Source organism: Triticum dicoccoides, chromosome 6B, assembly GCF_002162155.2.
Source record: "Triticum dicoccoides isolate Atlit2015 ecotype Zavitan chromosome 6B, WEW_v2.0, whole genome shotgun sequence".
Taxonomy (NCBI): domain Eukaryota; kingdom Viridiplantae; phylum Streptophyta; class Magnoliopsida; order Poales; family Poaceae; genus Triticum; species Triticum dicoccoides.
This window is the reverse complement of record NC_041391.1, coordinates 644,324,772-644,343,092: the sequence shown is the minus strand read 5'-3', so window position 1 is coordinate 644,343,092 and position 18,321 is coordinate 644,324,772. Positions and strand designations below refer to the sequence as shown.

General features: G+C 45.2%; 1 protein-coding gene and 1 pseudogene across 1 annotated transcript; both read right to left on the bottom strand.

Moving 5' to 3' along the window:
- Positions 1–10,162: 10,162 nt before the first annotated feature.
- Positions 10,163–10,301, bottom strand: LOC119327076 (annotated as a pseudogene).
- A 2,529-nt stretch (positions 10,302–12,830) lies between these two features.
- On the bottom strand, positions 12,831–17,397 carry LOC119324814 (fatty-acid-binding protein 2-like). The gene is made up of 11 exons (XM_037598581.1): positions 16,979–17,397; positions 15,563–16,144; positions 15,180–15,393; positions 14,864–14,939; positions 14,644–14,746; positions 14,074–14,142; positions 13,947–13,983; positions 13,786–13,860; positions 13,657–13,708; positions 13,367–13,411; positions 12,831–13,250 (listed from the first exon to the last, which is right to left on the bottom strand). The coding sequence occupies exons 2-11, from the start codon at positions 16,066–16,068 to the stop codon at positions 13,153–13,155; spliced, it is 1,275 nt and encodes a 424-aa protein (XP_037454478.1). The 5' UTR covers positions 16,069–16,144; positions 16,979–17,397; the 3' UTR covers positions 12,831–13,152.
- Between the last annotated feature and the right edge of the window lie 924 nt (positions 17,398–18,321).

Below are 18,321 nucleotides of genomic sequence, written 5' to 3'. Positions count from 1 at the left end.
CCTGGATCAAGGTCGGTTAGGGTAGGAGGGAGAAGTAGAATTTCTTTCCGAAGCAAAGCACCGGCATTTGGATGTAGATCAGCAAAGGGGAATTTAGTTTCGTCGAATACAACATCACGAGATATGTATACTCGACCGGTAGAAACGTCTAGACACTTGACCCCCTTGTGTTGAGTGCTATATCCAAGAAAAACACATTGTTTGGACCGAAACATTAATTTGCGAGAGTTGTATGGTCGGAGATTGGGCCAACAGGCGCATCCAAACACACGAAGTGATGTATAGTTTGGTTTGGTATGGAGAAGCCATTCGGTAGGTGTTTCATTATTGATCACTCGACTAGGAAGCATGTTGATGATGTGAACAACCGTGAGGAAAGCTTCGTCCCAAAATTTTAGGGGCATGGAAGCACCGGCAAGGAGGGCCAAACCGACCTCTACTATGTGCCTATGCTTGCGTTCGGCGGAGCCGTTTTGTTGGTGAGCGTGAGGACATGATACATGGTGAGATATGCCAAGAGTTTGAAAGAAGGAATTGAGCTTCTCATATTCCCCCCCCCTCCCCCCAGTCGGATTGGACAACAATAATTTTGCTATCAAACTTACGTTCTACAAGTGCTTGAAAATTTTTAAACACTTGAAAAACGTCAGATCTTTTCTTGAGGAGATAATGAAGGAAATATGCCCTAGAGGCAATAATAAAGTTATTATTTATTTCCTTATATCATGATAAATGTTTATTATTCATGCTAGAATTGTATTAACTGGAAACATAATACATGTGTGAATACATAGACAAACAGAGTGTCACTAGTATGCCTCTACTTGACTAGCTCGTTAATCAAAGATGGTTATGTTTCCTAACCATAGACAAAAGAGTTGTTATTTGAGTAACGAGGTCACATCATTAGTTGAATGATCTGATTGACATGACCCATTCCATTAGCTTAGCACCTGATCGTTTAGTATGTTGCTATTGCTTTCTTCATGACTTATACATGTTCCTATAACTATGAGATTATGCAACTCCCGTTTGCCGGAGGAACACCTTGGGTGCTACCAAACGTCACAACGTAACTGGGTGATTATAAAGGAGCATTACAGGTGTCTCCAAAAGTAGATGTTGGGTTGGCGTATTTCGAGATTAGGATTTGTCACTCCGATTGTTGGAGAGGTATCTCTGGGCCCTCTCGGTAATGCACATCACATAAGCCTTGCAAGCACTGCAACTAATATGTTAGTTGTGAGATGATGTATTACGGAACGAGTAAAGAGACTTGCCAGTAACGAGATTGAACTAGGTATTGGATACCGACGATCGAATCTCGGGCAAGTAACATACCGATGACAAAGGGAACAACGTATGTTGTTATGCGGTCTGACCGATAAAGATCTTCGTAGAATATGTAGGAGCCAATATGGGCATCCAGGTCCCGCTATTGGTTATTGACCGGAGACGTGTCTCGGTCATGTCTACATTGTTCTCGAACCCGTAGGGTCCGCACGCTTAAGGTTACGATGACAGTTATATTATGAGTTTACATGTTTTGATGTACCGAAGGAGTTCGGAGTCCCGGATGAGATTGGGGACATGACGAGGAGTCTCGAAATGGTTGAGACGTAAAGATTCATATATTGGATGATATGGTTAGGCCAAGGGGTCAAGCCCATGAGGCTTTAGATCGGTGCAAAAGGAGTTTTGCGGAGGCCAGGGGGCCAAACGCCGGAGACCCTGGCGTCTGGCCCTGGGCCAGACGCCGAGGCCCATGGCGTCTGGGCCAGACGCCAAGGATTGTGGCGTTTGGTCCTGGAGTCCGAGTGGGACTCTTGCCTTTCGGGAAAAACCGACTTTGAGGAGGCTTTTGCTCCAAGTTTCGACCCTGGGGCTCAACATATAAATAGAGGGGCAGGGCTAGCACCAAAGACACAACAATTGATCCCTTGGATCTCTTAGCCGTGTGCGGTGCCCCCCTCCACCATAGTCCACCTCGATAATATCGTAGCGGTGCTTAGGCGAAGCCCTGCGACGGTAGAACATCAAGATCGTCACCACGCCGTCGTGCTGACGGAACTCTCCCTCAACACTCGGCTGGATCGGAGTTCGAGGGACGTCATCGAGCTGAACGTGTGCTAGAACTCGGAGGTGCCGTAGTTTCGGTGCTTGATCGGTCGGGCCGTGAAGACGTACGACTACATCAACCGCGTTGTGCTAACGCTTCCGCTTACGGTCTACAAGGGTATGTAGACAACACTCTCCCCTCTCGTTGCTATACATCACCATGATCTTGCGTGTGCGTAGGAATTTTTTTGAAATTACTACGAAACCCAACAGTGGCATCCGAGCCTAGGTTACTTATGTTGATGTTATATGCACGAGTAGAACACAAGTGAGTTGTGAACGATACAAGTCATACTGCCTACCAGCATGTCATACTTTGGTTCGGCGGTATTGTTGGACGAGACGACCCGGACCAACCTTACGCGTACGCTTACGCGAGACCGGTTCCCTCGACGTGCTTTGCACATAGATGGCTTGCGGGAGACTGTCTCTCCAACTTTAGTTGAACCGAGTATGGCTACGCCCGGTCCTTGAGAAGGTTAAAACGGAGTCTATTTGACAAACTATCGTTGTGGTTTTGATGCGTAGGTGAGATTGGTTCTTACTTAAGCCCGTAGCAGCCACGTAAAACATGCAACAACAAAGTAGAGGACGTCTAACTTGTTTTTGCAGGGCATGTTGTGATGTGATATGGTCAAAGCATGATGCTGAATTTTATTGTATGAGATGATCATGTTTTGTAACTGAGTTATCGGCAACTGGCAGGAGCCATATGGTTGTCGCTTTATTGTATGCAATACAATCGCGATGTAATGCTTTACTTTATTACTAAACGGTAGTGATAGTCGTGGAAGCATAAGATTGGCGAGACGACAACGATGCTACGATGGAGATCAAGGTGTCGCGCCGGCGACGATGGTGATCATGACGGTGCTTTGGAGATGGAGATCACAAGCACAAGATGATGATGGCCATATCATATCACTTATATTGATTGCATGTGATGTTTATCTTTTTATGCATCTTATCTTGCTTTGATTGACGGTAGCATTATAAGATGATCTCTCACTAAATTATCAAGAAGTGTTCTCCCTGAGTATGCACCGTTGCCAAAGTTCATCGTGCCCAGACACCACGTGATGATCGGGTGTGATAAGCTCTACGTCCATCTACAACGGGTGCAAGCCAGTTTTGCACACGCAGAATACTCAGGTTAAACTTGACGAGCCTAGCATATACAGATATGGCCTCGGAACACGGAGACCGAAAGGTCGAGCGTGAATCATATAGTAGATATGATCAACATAACGATGTTCACCATTGAAAACTACTCCATCTCACGTGATGATCGGTCATGGTTTAGTTGATTTGGATCACGTAATCACTTAGAGGATTAGAGGGATGTCTATCTAAGTGGGAGTTCTTAAATAATATGATTAATTGAACTTTAATTTATCATGAACTTAGTCCTGGTAGTATTTTGCAAATTATGTTGTAGATCAATAGCTCGCGTTGTTGCTTCCCTGTGTTTATTTTGATATGTTCCTAGAGAAAATCATGTTGAAAAATGTTAGTAGCAATGATGTGGATTGGATCTGTGATCTGAGGTTTATCCTCATTACTGCACAGAAGAATTATGTCCTTGATGCACCGCTAGGTGACAGACCTATTGCAGGAGCAGATGCAGACGTTATGAACGTTTGGCTAGCTCAATATGATGACTACTTGATAGTTTAGTGCACCATGCTTAATGGCTTAGAATCGGGACTTCAACGACGTTTTGAACGTCATGGAGCATATGAGATGTTCCAGGAGTTGAAGTTAATATTTCAAGCAAATACCCGAGTTGAGAGATATGTAGTCTCCAACAAGTTCTATAGCTAAAAGATGGAGGAGAATCGCTCAACTAGTGAGCATGTGCCCAGATTGTCTGAGTACAACAATCGCTTGAATCAAGTGGGAGTTAATCTTCCAGATAAGATAGTGATTGACAGAATTCTCTAGTCACCATCACCAAGTTAGTAGAACTTCGTGATGAACTATGATATGCAAGGGATAACGGAAATAATTCCCAAGCTCTTCGTAATGCGGAAATTGACGAAGGTAGAAATCGAGAAAAACATCAAGTGTTGATGGTAGACAAGACCACTAGTTTCAAGAAAAGGGCAGAGGGAAGAAGGGGAACTTCAAATAGAATGGCAAGCAAGTTGCTGCTCAAGTGAAGAAGCCCAAGTCTGGTCCTAAGCCTGAGACTAAGTGTTTCTACTGCAAAGGGACTGGTCACTGGAAGCGGAACTACCCCAAGTGATTGGCAGATAAGAAGGATGGAAAAGTGAACATAAGTATATTTTATATACATGTTATTGATGTGTACTTTACTAGTGTTTATGGCAACCCCTCAGTATTTGATACTAGTTCAGTTGCTAAGATTAGTAACTCGAAACGGGAGTTGCAGAATAAACAGAGACTAGTTAAGGGTGAAGTGACGATGTGTGTTGGAAGTGGTTCCAAGATTGATATGATCATCATCGCACACTCCCTATACTTTCGGGATTAGTGTTGAACCTGAATAAGTGTTATTTGGTGTTTGCGTTGAGCATGAATATGATTTGATCATGTTTATTGTAATACGGTTATTCATTTAAGTAAGAGAATAAATTGTTGTTCTGTTTACATGAATAAAACCTTATATGGTTACACACCCAATGAAAATAGTTCGTTGGATCTCGATCGTAGTGATACACATAATCATAATATTGAAACCAAAAGATGCAAAGTTAATAATGATAGTGCAATTATTTGTAGCACTGCCGTTTAGGTCATATTGGTGTAAAGCGCATGAAGAAACTCCATGCTGATGGGATTTTGGAATCACTTGATTATGAATCACTTGATGCTTGCGAACCATGTCTTTTGGGCAAGATGACTAAAACGCCGTTCTCCGGAACAATGAAGCAAGCAACAGATTTGTTGGAGATCATACATACTGATGTATGTGGTCCGGTGAATATTAAAGCTTGCAGCAGGTATCATTATTTTCTGACCTTCACAGATGATTTGAGCAGATATGGGGATATCTACTTGATGAAACATAAGTTTGAAACATTTGAACAGTTCAAAGAATTTCAGAGTGAAGTGGAAAATCATCGTGACAAGAAAATAAAGTTTCTACGATCTGATCGCGGAGACAAATATTTGAGTTACGAGTTTGGTCTTCAATTAAAACAATGTGGAATAGTTTCACAAACTCATGCCACATGGAACACCACAGCATAATGGTGTGTCCGAACGTCATAACCGTACTTTATTAGATATATAGTGCAATCTATGATGTCTCTTACGGATCTACCACTATCGTTTTGGGGTTATGCATTAAAGACAGCTACATTCACATTAAATAGGGCACCATCTAAATCCGTTGAGGCGACACCATATGAACTATGGTTTGGCAAGAAACCTAAGCTGTCGTTTCTTAAAGTTTGGGGTTGCAATGCTTATATGAAAAAATTTCATCCTGATAAGCTCAAACTCAAATCGGGGAAGTGCGTCTTCATAGGATATCCAGAGGAAACTATTGGATACACCTTCTACCACAGATCCGAAGGCAAGACTTTTTTTGCTAAATTCGGAAACTTTCTGGAGAAGGGGTTTCTCTTGAAAGAAGTGAGTGGGAGGAAAGTAGAACTTGACGAGGTAACTGTACCTGCTCCCTTATTGGAAAGTAGTACATCACAGAAAACTGTTTTTGTGACACCTACACCAGTTAGTGAGGAAGCTAATGATGATGATCATGAAACTTCAGAACAAGATACTACTGAACCTCGTAGATCAACCAGAGTAAGATCCGCGCCAGAGTGGTATGGTAATCCTGTTCTGAAAGTCATGCTACTAGATCATGATGAAACCTACGAACTATGAAGAAGCGATGATGAGCCCAGATTCCGCAAAGTGGCTTGAAGCCATGAAATCTGAGATGGGATCCATGTATGAGAACAAAGTATGGACTTTGGTTGACTTGCCCGATGATCGGCAAGCAATTGAGAATAAATGGATCTTTAAGAAGAAGACTGACGCTGATGGTAATGTTACTGTCTACAAAGCTCGACTTGTCGCAAAAGGTTTTCGGCAAGTTCAAGGGATTGACTACGATGAGACCTTCTCACCCGTAGTGATGCTTAAGTCCGTCCGAATCATGTTAGCAATTGCCGCATTTTATGATTATGAAATTTGGCAGATGGATGTCAAAACTGCATTCCTGAATGGATTTCTGGAAGAAGAGTTGTATATGATGCAACCGGAAGGTTTTGTCGATCCAAAGGGAGCTAACAAAGTGTGCAAGCTCCAGCGATCCATTTATGGACTGGTGCAAGCCTCTCGGAGTTGGAATAAACGTTTTGATAGTGTGATCAAAGCATTTGGTTTTATACAGACTTTCGGAGAAGCCTGTATTTACAAGAAAGTGAGTGGGAGCTCTACAACATTTCTGATAAGTATATGTGAATGACATATTGTTGATCGGAAATAATGTAGAATTATTCTGTAAAGCATAAAAGGAGTGTTTGAAAGGAGTTTTTCAAAGAAAGACTTCGGTGAAGCTGCTTACATATTGAGTTTCAAGATCTATAGAGATAGATCAAGACGCTTGATAAGTTTTTTCAATGAGTACATACCTTGACAAGATTTTGAAGTAGTTCAAAATGGAACAGTCAAAGAAAGAGTTCTTGCCTGTGTTACAAGGTGTGAAGTTGAGTAAGACTCAAAGCCCGACCACGGAAAAAAAAATAGAAAGAGAATAAAAGTCATTTCCTATGCCTCAGTCATAGGTTCTATAAAATATGCCATGCTGAGTACCAGATCTATTGTATACCCTGCACTGAGTTTGGCAAGGGAGTACAATAGCGATCTAGGAGTAGATCACTGAACAGCGGTCAAAATTGTCCTTAGTGGAATAAGGATATGTTTCTCTATTATGGAAGTGAAAAAAGGTTCGTCGTAAAGGGTTACGCCGATGCAAGTTTGACACTAATCTAGATGACTCTAAGTCTCGATCTAGATACATATTGAAAGTGGGAGCAATTAGCTAGAGTAGCTCCATGCAGAGCATTGTTGACATAGAAATTTGCAAAATACATGAGGATCTGAATGTGGCAGACCCGTTGACTAAGATTCTCTCACAAGCAAAACATGATCACACCTTAGTACTCCTTGGGTGTTAATCACATAGCGATGTGAACTAGATTACTGAATCTAGTAAACCCTTTGGGTGTTGGTCACATAGCGATGTGAACTATGGGTGTTAATCACATGGTGATGTGAACTATTGCTGTTAAATCACATGGCGATGTGAACTAGATTATTGACTCTAGTGCAAGTGGGAGACTGAAGGAAATATGCCCTAGAGGCAATAATAAAGTTATTATTTATTTCCTTATATCATGATAAATGTTTATTATTCATGCTAGAATTGTATTAACCGGAAACATAATACATGTGTGAATACATAGACAAACAGAGTGTCACTAGTATGCCTCTACTTGACTAGCTCGTTAATTAAAGATGGTTATGTTTCCTAACCATAGACAAAAGAGTTGTTATTTGAGTAACGAGGTCACATCATTAGTTGAATGATCTGATTGACATGACCCATTCCATTAGCTTAGCACCTGATCGTTTAGTATGTTGCTATTGCTTTCTTCATGACTTATACATGTTCCTATAACTATGAGATTATGCAACTCCCGTTTGCCGGAGGAACACCTTGGGTGCTACCAAACGTCACAACGTAACTGGGTGATTATAAAGGAGCATTACAGGTGTCTCCAAAAGTAGATGTTGGGTTGGCATATTTCGAGATTAGGATTTGTCACTCCGATTGTCGGAGAGGTATCTCTGGGCCCTCTCGGTAATGCACATCACATAAGCCTTGCAAGCACTGCAACTAATATGTTAGTTGTGAGATGATGTATTACGGAACGAGTAAAGAGACTTGCCAGTAACGAGATTGAACTAGGTATTGGATACCGACGATTGAATCTCGGGCAAGTAACATACCGATGACAAAGGGAACAACGTATGTTGTTATGCGGTCTGACCGATAAAGATCTTCGTAGAATATGTAGGAGCCAATATGGGCATCCAGGTCCCGCTATTGGTTATTGACCGGAGACGTGTCTCGGTCATGTCTACATTGTTCTCGAACCCGTAGGGTCCGCACGCTTAAGGTTACGATGATAGTTATATTATGAGTTTACATGTTTTGATGTACCGAAGGAGTTCGGAGTCCCGGATGAGATTGGGGACATGACGAGGAGTCTCGAAATGGTCGAGACGTAAAGATTCATATATTGGATAATATGGTTAGGCCAAGGGGTCAAGCCCATGAGGCTTTAGATCGGTGCAAAAGGAGTTTTGCGGAGGCCAGGGGGCCAAACGCCGGAGACCCTGGCGTCTGGCCCTGGGCCAGATGCCGAGGCCCATGGCGTCTGGGCCAGACGCCAAGGATTGTGGCGTTTGGTCCTGGAGTCCGAGTGGGACTCTTGCCTTTCGGGAAAAACCGACTTTGAGGAGGCTTTTGCTCCAAGTTTCGACCCCGGGGCTCAACATATAAATAGAGGGGCAGGGCTAGCACCAAAGACACAACAATTGATCCCTTGGATCTCTTAGCCGTGTGCGGTGCCCCCCTCCACCATAGTCCACCTCGATAATATCGTAGCGGTGCTTAGGCGAAGCCCTGCGACGGTAGAACATCAAGATCGTCACCACGCCGTCATGCTGACGGAACTCTCCCTCGACACTCGGCTGGATCGGAGTTCGAGGGACGTCATCGAGCTAAACGTGTGCTAGAACTGGAGGTGCCGTAGTTTCGGTGCTTGATCGGTCGGGCCGTGAAGACGTACGACTACATCAACCGCGTTGTGCTAACGCTTCCGCTTACGGTCTACAAGGATATGTAGACAACACTCTCCCCTCTCGTTGCTATACATCACCATGATCTTGCGTGTGCGTAGGAAATTTTTTAAAATTACTACGAAACCCAACAGATAAATCCAAGAAAATTTGCTAGTCATCAATGAAGCTAACATAATATGTGTGTCTACCCACCGAGGTAGGGGCAGGCCCCCAAACATCAGAGAAAATTAATTGCAAAGGTTGAGTAGAAACACTGGTAGATATGGGATAAGGTAATTGATGACATTTTGCTCTTTGGCAAGAATCACAGATAGTTTCACTATGTCGCTCACCAACAAACGGGAGCTTATTTTTCCTAAGCAAGCGTTCAACTAAAAAAAAGATGCATGTCCTAAACGATCGTGCCATCGTGTGGATGAAAGCTTGATAGCACCACAAGCTTGTTTGTTTGATCTTCTAAACTCCGGAATCAACGGGTAAAGCCCTCGAACACATCTACCGCGGTAGAGTACCTTCCTCGTGGCCTGATCCTTGATCAAAAAGAAGAAAGGATGAAATTCAATGAACACATGATTATCAATAGTGATACGATGAACGGAGAGAAGATTTTTGTTGGCACTAGGAACATGCAGAATTTTTCTAAGGTGAATTTTGCGGGAAGGGGTACGTATAACAGAATGACCTATATGACTTATCCTCATACCTGCACCACTTGCCGTGTGGATCTGGTCCTTCCCATGGTATTTCTCACGGAGGGTCACCTTCTCGAGCTCGCCCGTGAGGTGGTTTGTGGCACCGCTGTCGAGATACCAGTTGGTATCCACACCATAGGACCCGTCGGCGGCGGCAGCAACCTTGTCTTCTTCATCCGAGGAGGCTTCATCTTCATCAAAGCGATACCAGCAATCCTTGGCCGAGTGGCCAAGCTTGCCGCAGATCTGGCAGCGTACGGCATCGGGTCGTGACCGTCCCGAGCCGCCACTGCCGCTGCCGCCCCCGCCACGGCGATCCTTGTTGTTGTTGAAGTTAGGGCGCCCGCCACGGGAGCCGGAGTTGCTGGAGCCACCACCACCTTGCTTGCCCTTGTGTCGAGGAGGTCCACGGGTACGGGATGAGTACCCGCCGCGCCCGCGGGTGGCCGCGTTTGCCGAAGACTTGAAGCCGCCGCCGGTGCTATGGAACTGCATGACACGCCGATCAAAGTTGCTCAGCATGGCGTACAACTCATCGAGGGAGACCGGCGTGACGCGGGCATCGAGGGCAGAGACAAGGGGCTGGTAGTCCATGTCCAGCCCGTGCAGCAGGTAGGAGATCAGCTCATCATCTTGGATGGGCTTGCCGGCCGCGGCGAGTTCATCGGCCAGGCCGCGCATAGAGGCATAGTACGCAGCAACAGATTGGTTGCCCTTCTGTGCGTTGATCAAAGCAGTGTGAATGTTGTTAACACGACTCGGAGATTGAGAGGAAAACATGCCTGCGAGCGCCGCCCAGAGAGCGTGCGCGGTGGTGATCGCGGTCACCGTGATCAGCACTTCCTTGGAGAGGTTGTTGAGGAGGTAGCCGAGCACTTGTTGGTCCTCCCGCACCCAGATGGGATGGAGAGGGTTCAGCTCGGTCGTCTCCTTGCCTTCCTTGTCCTTGGTGACGAGGAGGCAGGCGGGCTCCGGCATGGTTCCATCGACATAGCCGAAGAGCCCGGCTCCCCTCAGCTGCGGCGTAACTTGCGTTCGCCACAGGACATAGTTCGTCCGAGAGAGCTTCTCCGTGACTTGGCCGCTGAGATTGGATTGAGCGGCGCTGGAGGAAGACATGGCTTGGCACTAGATGGCAGCTAGGGTTTTGAAAGAGGAGGCTCTGATTACCATGTGCGAATAGGCGAAAGCGTCTTACCCTCGGTGTGAGGGGGCGCGTTGCATGTTATAGGCGCAGGGGCGCACCTCCCTGGCAGATAGCGCATACAAGTTTGTTGGAGAAGATTACAACTTGGGGAGAAAGAGATAGAGAGATAAGAGGTTTACAAGATATTGAACTACTTGTCTAACAACCTAGTCTATCTCCTGGACATCTCCTTGTGCGCCAAGTCTGGACTCCAACGTGACATGAATATGTGTTTAACATGTGGAACTATGACATGTTTTAAGTGCAATAATACTAGAAACGGGTAAAGTTGTCTAGTCGCATCACTAGAAATTATTTAGTCTTAACTCAGTTCTCAGAATGATTGATTCGAGAAGTATAATCGTGTTTTAGGAGAGGGTTTGACTTAAGAGAGGCGCCTCCCCCGATCACACCCCTCTTGATCCTTCAGTCCCACTTAATCCCAACTCTTTTGATCATACAAAAGGTTTCCCTCGATTCCTTCTTGGATATCTTTGGGGCGTTTCATTCCTATTGGATCTGATGTTTCACAAACTAGATCCTACTATCTGTTTTTCTCCACCATAATGCTCATGTTTCACAAGCCATGGCGTTGCATTTGCAAAAATACGGCTGGAGGTAGCGCTGGGGAACCGCCTTGCTGGCGGGCTCGTTGTGGACTTTGTGGGCGCAACTCTCCATGCTTGGTAAACCTCCGCACTCCATCGATCCAGGAACCATGTGGCGGGAGACGGGTTGGGAAGAAGAAAGGTGGTCGCACAATGGGGAGTGGGCCATGAGGAAAGCGTGCCGTGAAGAACGACGATGGGAAGGGTGGGGTCAAGCACAAAGTAGGGAGGAGGAGAGGTGGCCGGGGATGGGGGTTTGGTGGGGTTTAGGGTGGAGCCGTGTGTCTATGCTGTCGGGCGAACATTTTAGACATCCTCATTTTTTTTGCGTGGAACCTTGGCGCAGTGGTAAAGCTGCTGCCTTGTGACCATGAGGTCACGGGTTCAAGTCCTGGAAACAGCCTCTTACAGAAATGTAGGGAAAGGCTGCGTACAATAGACCCAAAGTGGTCGGACCCTTCCCCAGACCCTGCGCAAGCGGGAGCTACATGCACTGGGGCTGCCCTTTTTTAACTTTTAGGCTGCCATGACCGTTCTGGTAGTGATAGCGGTCGTTTGGTGGTCAAGGTGCTTTATACTTCTAATGAACTTCTATAATAGATCTAGATCTTTTCACATAAAAAAAACAAAAATGGAATGTCAAATGGAAAGCCCAAAAGAGAAAATAGACTTACAAGGATGTGTCATGAACACCGTTTCTACCTTACCACGCCATGTGCACCCAGCACCCACGGTAAGTAAAGTTGTCGAAGGAGCTCTACATCATCGTAAAACCTCTAAATCAGGAATGCCATGGTGATATTGGTCCAGAGTTCCAACAGTCAGGAAAACGCTCTACTGTTCAGCAGTGCCTATTTTCCACTTAGATTGCTTAAATATCGAATCAACCAACTATGAATGGAGCAATGGGGGTGGTTTTACTTGCACCTAGAAACTACATGCATGCTACTCTGTTTGCAATAGGGTAGTACTAATGCTGTATTAGCTGTTGCAACTGAACAAACAAACTGTACCGATTTGCTTGCAGTTCCCCAACCAGGGAGAGCAGTGAGGCGTAACCTTCTGATATTTCAGAACAAGATGTTCATAAATGTCAAATAGCACCAATGGCAAGTTGGCCCACATAGGTCTGGAATCGATGGAATTCGTCTGAAATGCTATGTCTATTTTCATGTGCATAAGCACAAAATAAGTTCTAGAACAGAAAAGGGCCACCGTGTGTTGTTTCATCACCAGAGACCGGTGTTGCGTTCAGCACGCTACTGCACAAAAACCTGCAACGAGCGGTGTCCGGCAACCTGATCTTATCTACCGAAAATCCAGTGCGTTGTCACCACAGCTTTGCTTACTGAAAATGGGAGGATCGCATCATAGATATCATCAGTCGGAAAAAACCGAAGCCATTATTTTGTTAGTGATGCAGGAAACACGCGCTCTCTGCTACACTTCTAACCGGATCAGTGTACATGATACAATGGCCAGGAAACAGCAAATGCCAACCAACATGAAAATCATGGAGGCACTTGCCCAGGAGAAGATGCTAAGCCTCTGCAAGTTACAAGTTCTGCCAGTCTATGGTTTACAAGTTACAGGTCTATTACTACTATACATACAACTGATCTTCTCCTCTGGTTTCCCGTCTATATGCCCTTTCCCCCCGTATAGAAGAATGAAATAATTACGACCGTCTGCTCTTACCCTAGCATCTTCTAATGAGCCCACCCACATTCTGGGCGATGTCTTGTTTGGTCTCCACTGAAACAGGTGGGTCACCAATATACATATCGAAGAAAGCCCCTGTTCGTAAAGACAGTTTAATATAAAAAAATATTACAACTCGGACTACATAAGAATTCTAGCTTTAAGTAGATTATCTATAGTTCTGTTGCAGAAAAATATATAGATGCACTTACTGCAAAGATCTTTGCTCTGGACAGCGCCAATTTGTTTGCCATCAACTGCACACATATTTCCTTGTTAACGTATATTATGGTGGAAAATAACTTAAATCATACTAAAGAAACAATTATACTATGAACATTTACTATACAACATAAATATACTATGCATACATATACCACGATGGGCCTAATGATACTGATTTGGTGATGTGGATGTTGAATTTATTTTTTCATAAATTTTGGTCAAACTTAAGAACTAGTTTGACGAGGGAGCACTTATTGTTATATACGTATGTACTAACCTTCAGTTATAAGCTGGCCATCACATGTTTGACGGAAGTCGATCTTTGTACCCTGCAGTTAAACCGATCATAGTATCACATGACTAAACGCAACAAATCATATTAACCAGATGAGACTAGAAGCTTTACCACAGGTATTCGAATGTCTTCCCTGAAGTAAGAGCCAAATGTCTTCAGGCAATGGTAATCAGTATTAGGATTCATCTGATCGTACAGTAAACAAAAAGCTCTGTTAAGCCTATACGGATAGCAAAGAATATTAAACTAGTTGCTGAATGAATAACAATCACCTTTTGCAGTCGAAAGCCAAGAGATTTCTCAAACGCACTGAAAAGTTTGGTAATACAAATAATCAATTAACTTCAATCTTGCATTGGCCATATCTTCTGAACCATAGATAAGGATCAATTAACTTACTCTTGCACTGCACTAATGCTAAGCCCATTGTAGCTAACTACCAATCTGACTGTCATATGAATATTTTCCCTGCATAACAGGCCAAGTATAATGCAAATTCTATTAGAAACAGAGGCAAATGAGTTGCAGGTGCGGAAGAAAACGAATGTTTCTGGTGTTGTATCAGGGAATAAGAAAAATCCTACACATCATCAAAACTCGTAAGCGTACAGCGTCCTAAAGATGGAATCTACTAATAGCAGGTAAATCGGGAGTCCTAAACATGACATGAAAGAATTGCAAGTTTGGAACCGTCTCTCTATGAACAGAAACGTTAAAGGACTATCTTTCTTGACGATTTCCAGAATTTTTTTCCAGATGGAACCGTTTCTCTAGCTCAGCTTACACAAGTGTTACATGTACTCCCTCCATATCAAAATATAAGACATTTTTGTAGGCTAGTTTAGCCTATAAAAAATTCTTATATTTTGGTACAGAGGTAGTAAATAGGCTGTGTAAGCTCAAGAATATGGGAAAGATCTTCATACAAAGAATTTCAACACATGTACATGATCAATAAAGCATTCACACCTCAGAAGATCTTCATAGAAATCTGGGTGATCCTTTAACTCGGCAACTGGAACAGAAGCATACTTTGAACCCAGCTTGTTGCAGATAGAATCTGGTTGTATATCTATAAGAATAGTCGAGTACAACATCAGTAACTCAAATGAACATCCTTTAAGAAGTACCTCAGTCTGTTATCAGTTCACAAGTAATAGCAGCATGCCGGGAAATTTAGCCTACTCACATAATCCAAAGGCATAAAGATTCAGGTTTTTGACCTTCATTATCCGCATACTTCTGTAACCCATCCCGACAAGCACCTGTAAATTTAATTGTTTGTTGTCAAAGGGAATGCTGAAGGCCTAGGGAAGATTACAAATTTGGTAAAACATTGTGACACTGTCAAAACAACAAGATACAGACAAAAGTGCCCAGATAATTGCCACGATACTGGGAGCAGAACATGTAATAGGGCAACAAGAAAGGAAACAATGTTTGACTGGTATGAAGGAAAATGGTGCATGACACAATTATCCACAAAATAGAGTAGGAAAAAGGACCTCTGCGGCTGGATTTGAATTCTCCTCAAGAAGAGTAGGGAACTTGATCCCAGTCCTTGGTTCTGTCAGATCTTCCGGATATATTGTTCTTGGCACAGCAACACGAGCACAACCTGGGCGCCTTTCGTCCAAATAAGGCTGATCAACATGTTCTCCGATTTGGTCAACACCATCTTTTCCCAACATCATTGAATCCGCAAGCATCTTTGGCGATCTTATCGATGCATGTAATGATGATCAGTTAATAAAGCAACAAACTGAAATAAAAGCATAGCCTACAGGAACAAACGGGACAGAGAAAGGAAGCAGTAGCAATCCAACAAGATATATCATGATAGAGCATTGTATTCCCTTTCTATGAAAAGCAGGGGTTCGAACCTTACATGTTTTCAAATGGTGGTATTACACTAGCAGCGGCTAGCATAAGAATGTTACAGGCATGACGCTCCTCAACCTCATTCCACGCTCGCCCAAGCGTTGCGTTTGCAAGCTTGGCTAAGAGCATTTGTATAGCATGCTCTTCTCTAGCTTGCAATCCAGCCAGATGCTGCATGCAAGAGGTCACTTGCTTTATTTGTGCCCGACAGGCTCTTGAACCAGAGCCCGCAATAGCAGACAACCTGTGTAAAATATTGGGATTTGTTGCTCTGGAAAGGCAGAAATAGAAAGCTCCAGCGACCTTGTTGAAGCAGCTGAATGCTTCCTGAACTGCGCCACTTCCTGTAGAGCATACATGCCGCGGATGCTGAAAGGAACTCTCGACTAAAGCCCCGACTTGTGATATCAATCCTAACCCGATGTCATGCGACATTGGAGAGCCAATTGGAAACTTATGCAGGTATCCTCCATTATGATCAAGCTTGGAGAAAATGAACCAATCAGGTTTCATAGTGCTGCCAAATATTGCAACTTGAGAAGTCTTTAAACCAAGTCGGGGAGTTTGCCAACACGGGAACTTAACCGATCTGTCAATTGGAACAGAGGAACTGAATCAGGACACACATGTAACACATATTCAGTGCCTGCTTGCAGACAAAAGTTTTACGACAGCACCGGTCAAAATGTATGAGCTAATCTCCAACGCAGCCCTCATGTTCTCTTGAAAAATTACTTTCTGATTCATCATTACGCGATACTTATTACACTCTAAGGAGCCATCCTTTCACCACACATCAACTAGTGATTTTTTACCCCTTATTAAGCCATCCACAGTAGTTGACATAACAAAGCAAGCCATTCACAGTAGTTGGCATAAGGAAGCAAGCCATTGACAGTAGTTGGCGTAACGAAGCAAGCCATTCACAGTAGTTGGCGTAACAAAGCAATAAGTAACCATCCGAAAAACAGCAATTGGAGCTCCCCAAAATCATCCATTATCACAAAAAGGAAAAGGAAATCTTATGATCTCACTGACGCCAAGGAAAAATACAGAAAACGCAGAGAAGCTACACACAAAACGGTTCTAGCCAGATGAGAATTTCCTCTCCCTCGCCGCAACTAAAGCACTTGGTACAGAAATCCCACCTTCTGTACAGAAATCCACAAGCCCAACCAACACCCAGAACGCCCGGATCAGCAGCAAACACGCCGTGATCCCGCAGCCTCCGCCAGATTCACACACAAGAAACACCACCAAACCCATCATTCACAGGCCGCCCCCAAATCCTGACGCCAGCCAAAAATCCCCCCACGAATCAACCACTTACACCGCCCGCATTCCGCCGGTCGTCCCATCTAGAGCGAGACGCGCGCATAAATAAAGAAGGGACGGAAAATAACAGCTGAAGGAAGAAGCGCACCAGAGCTTTTGCCGCACGGAATCGCGCGTTGTCGTCGGCAGATCGGGGAGGCGGCGGCTGCCTCTGCGTGCGCGAGCCGTCTGGCGGTTGTGGAGGGGGGAGGATGCCGTGCGGTGCGCCGGTGGCTTCGTCCGCCGGCGTTCCCCCGGATTCCAGACCGAACCCAGGGGAATGGAATGGGGGAGGGCAGCTGGGCAGGGGGGAAGGTGGCGGTGGTGAATGAATGAAGAACCGAAAGCGAGAGGATTCGCTTTCGTGTTAACTCGCCTCCCCAACTGCTGCCAGAAACTTTCTCGGCGGCGGCGGCGGCTGGCTGGCTGGCCGGCTCTCCCCCGTCCGTGCGTGCGTGCGTGCGTGCGAGGCGAGCGGCACGTGCGCTGAACTGATGCCCTGCTTTGGGGTTTGGGATCGCCGGGTCGGCGTCCGCCTGATTTGATTTGCTACGGGTTTATAAGACGAACCGGGATCCTTGGCGTGTTGGCCCTCTTGTTATGTTAATATGTTATACGTCCACACTCTTCTCAGACTCGAAAGAAATAATCCTAAATTTTTACTTTCTTCACAGACTTTGAACATCTCACATGCAAAACTACTCCCTGTTACTCGTCCTCCTTCCGTGGAAAACGGCGAATTATTTATACAAGAGCTTAGCCACCTGAGCGCATGATTCAACATGCGATCTGTGCGAGAAGACAAGGCCTGCAAATATTTCGGGGTGGTAAAAAAAGGAATCCCGGCATATGCTGTCTCCTGACTCGGTCGGACGTCGGAGGGCTGCCAGAGCAGCGAATGGCACGCAGCACGGCCGGTTGATTCCCGGAATCCAGAAATAAGAGAAGGATGGATGTACAAGCCTCCTCATAACTCAGTGATTCTGGGCCGTTGGATCGGTTCCCTTGATGCGTTCTCGTCCGTCCGATCGAGCTCTGGAGAAGTCTGGGCCGTTGGATCTGGGGCAAACACTGCTGGAATGAATAGTGATGGCAGCAAAATGTAAATACCATGCCCCCACCAGGGCATTTCGGTCATTTCGCGTATTGTGGGTATAAAAGGGGGCCACGCCCGTGTTGAAACCCTAGCCGGCTCCTCCTCCCTCCCGCAGCTGCCTCGCTCCCTCCCACGCACCCGCCTCCCTTCCTCTTCCTCTCCCTCACCTCTCCCTCCACCAGGCCTCGCCGCCCCGCCCACTTCGCCGCCGCCAACGCCCCTCAGACGTCGCCGTCGTGGCTCAGCCATCTCCCCGCACGCTCCTCCCCTTCCCCGCTCCTCCCCTTCTCCATTGCAGCCGCCGCCGCGCCCATCCCCTTCTCTACTGCAGCCGACACGACGCTCGTACGGGGAGG

Excerpts from the sequence above, each read along its gene's own strand:
- LOC119324814 (XM_037598581.1), bottom strand. The coding sequence starts at position 16,068 with ATGAAACCTGATTGGTTCATTTTCTCCAAGCTTGATCATAATGGAGGA. Across the intron at positions 15,394-15,562 it reads ATACCACCATTTGAAAACAT|ATCGCCAAAGATGCTTGCGG; the intron begins GTAAGGTTCGAA and ends TGCATCGATAAG. Across the intron at positions 14,143-14,643 it reads TTCTATGAAGATCTTCTGAG|GGAAAATATTCATATGACAG; the intron begins GTGTGAATGCTT and ends CCTGTTATGCAG.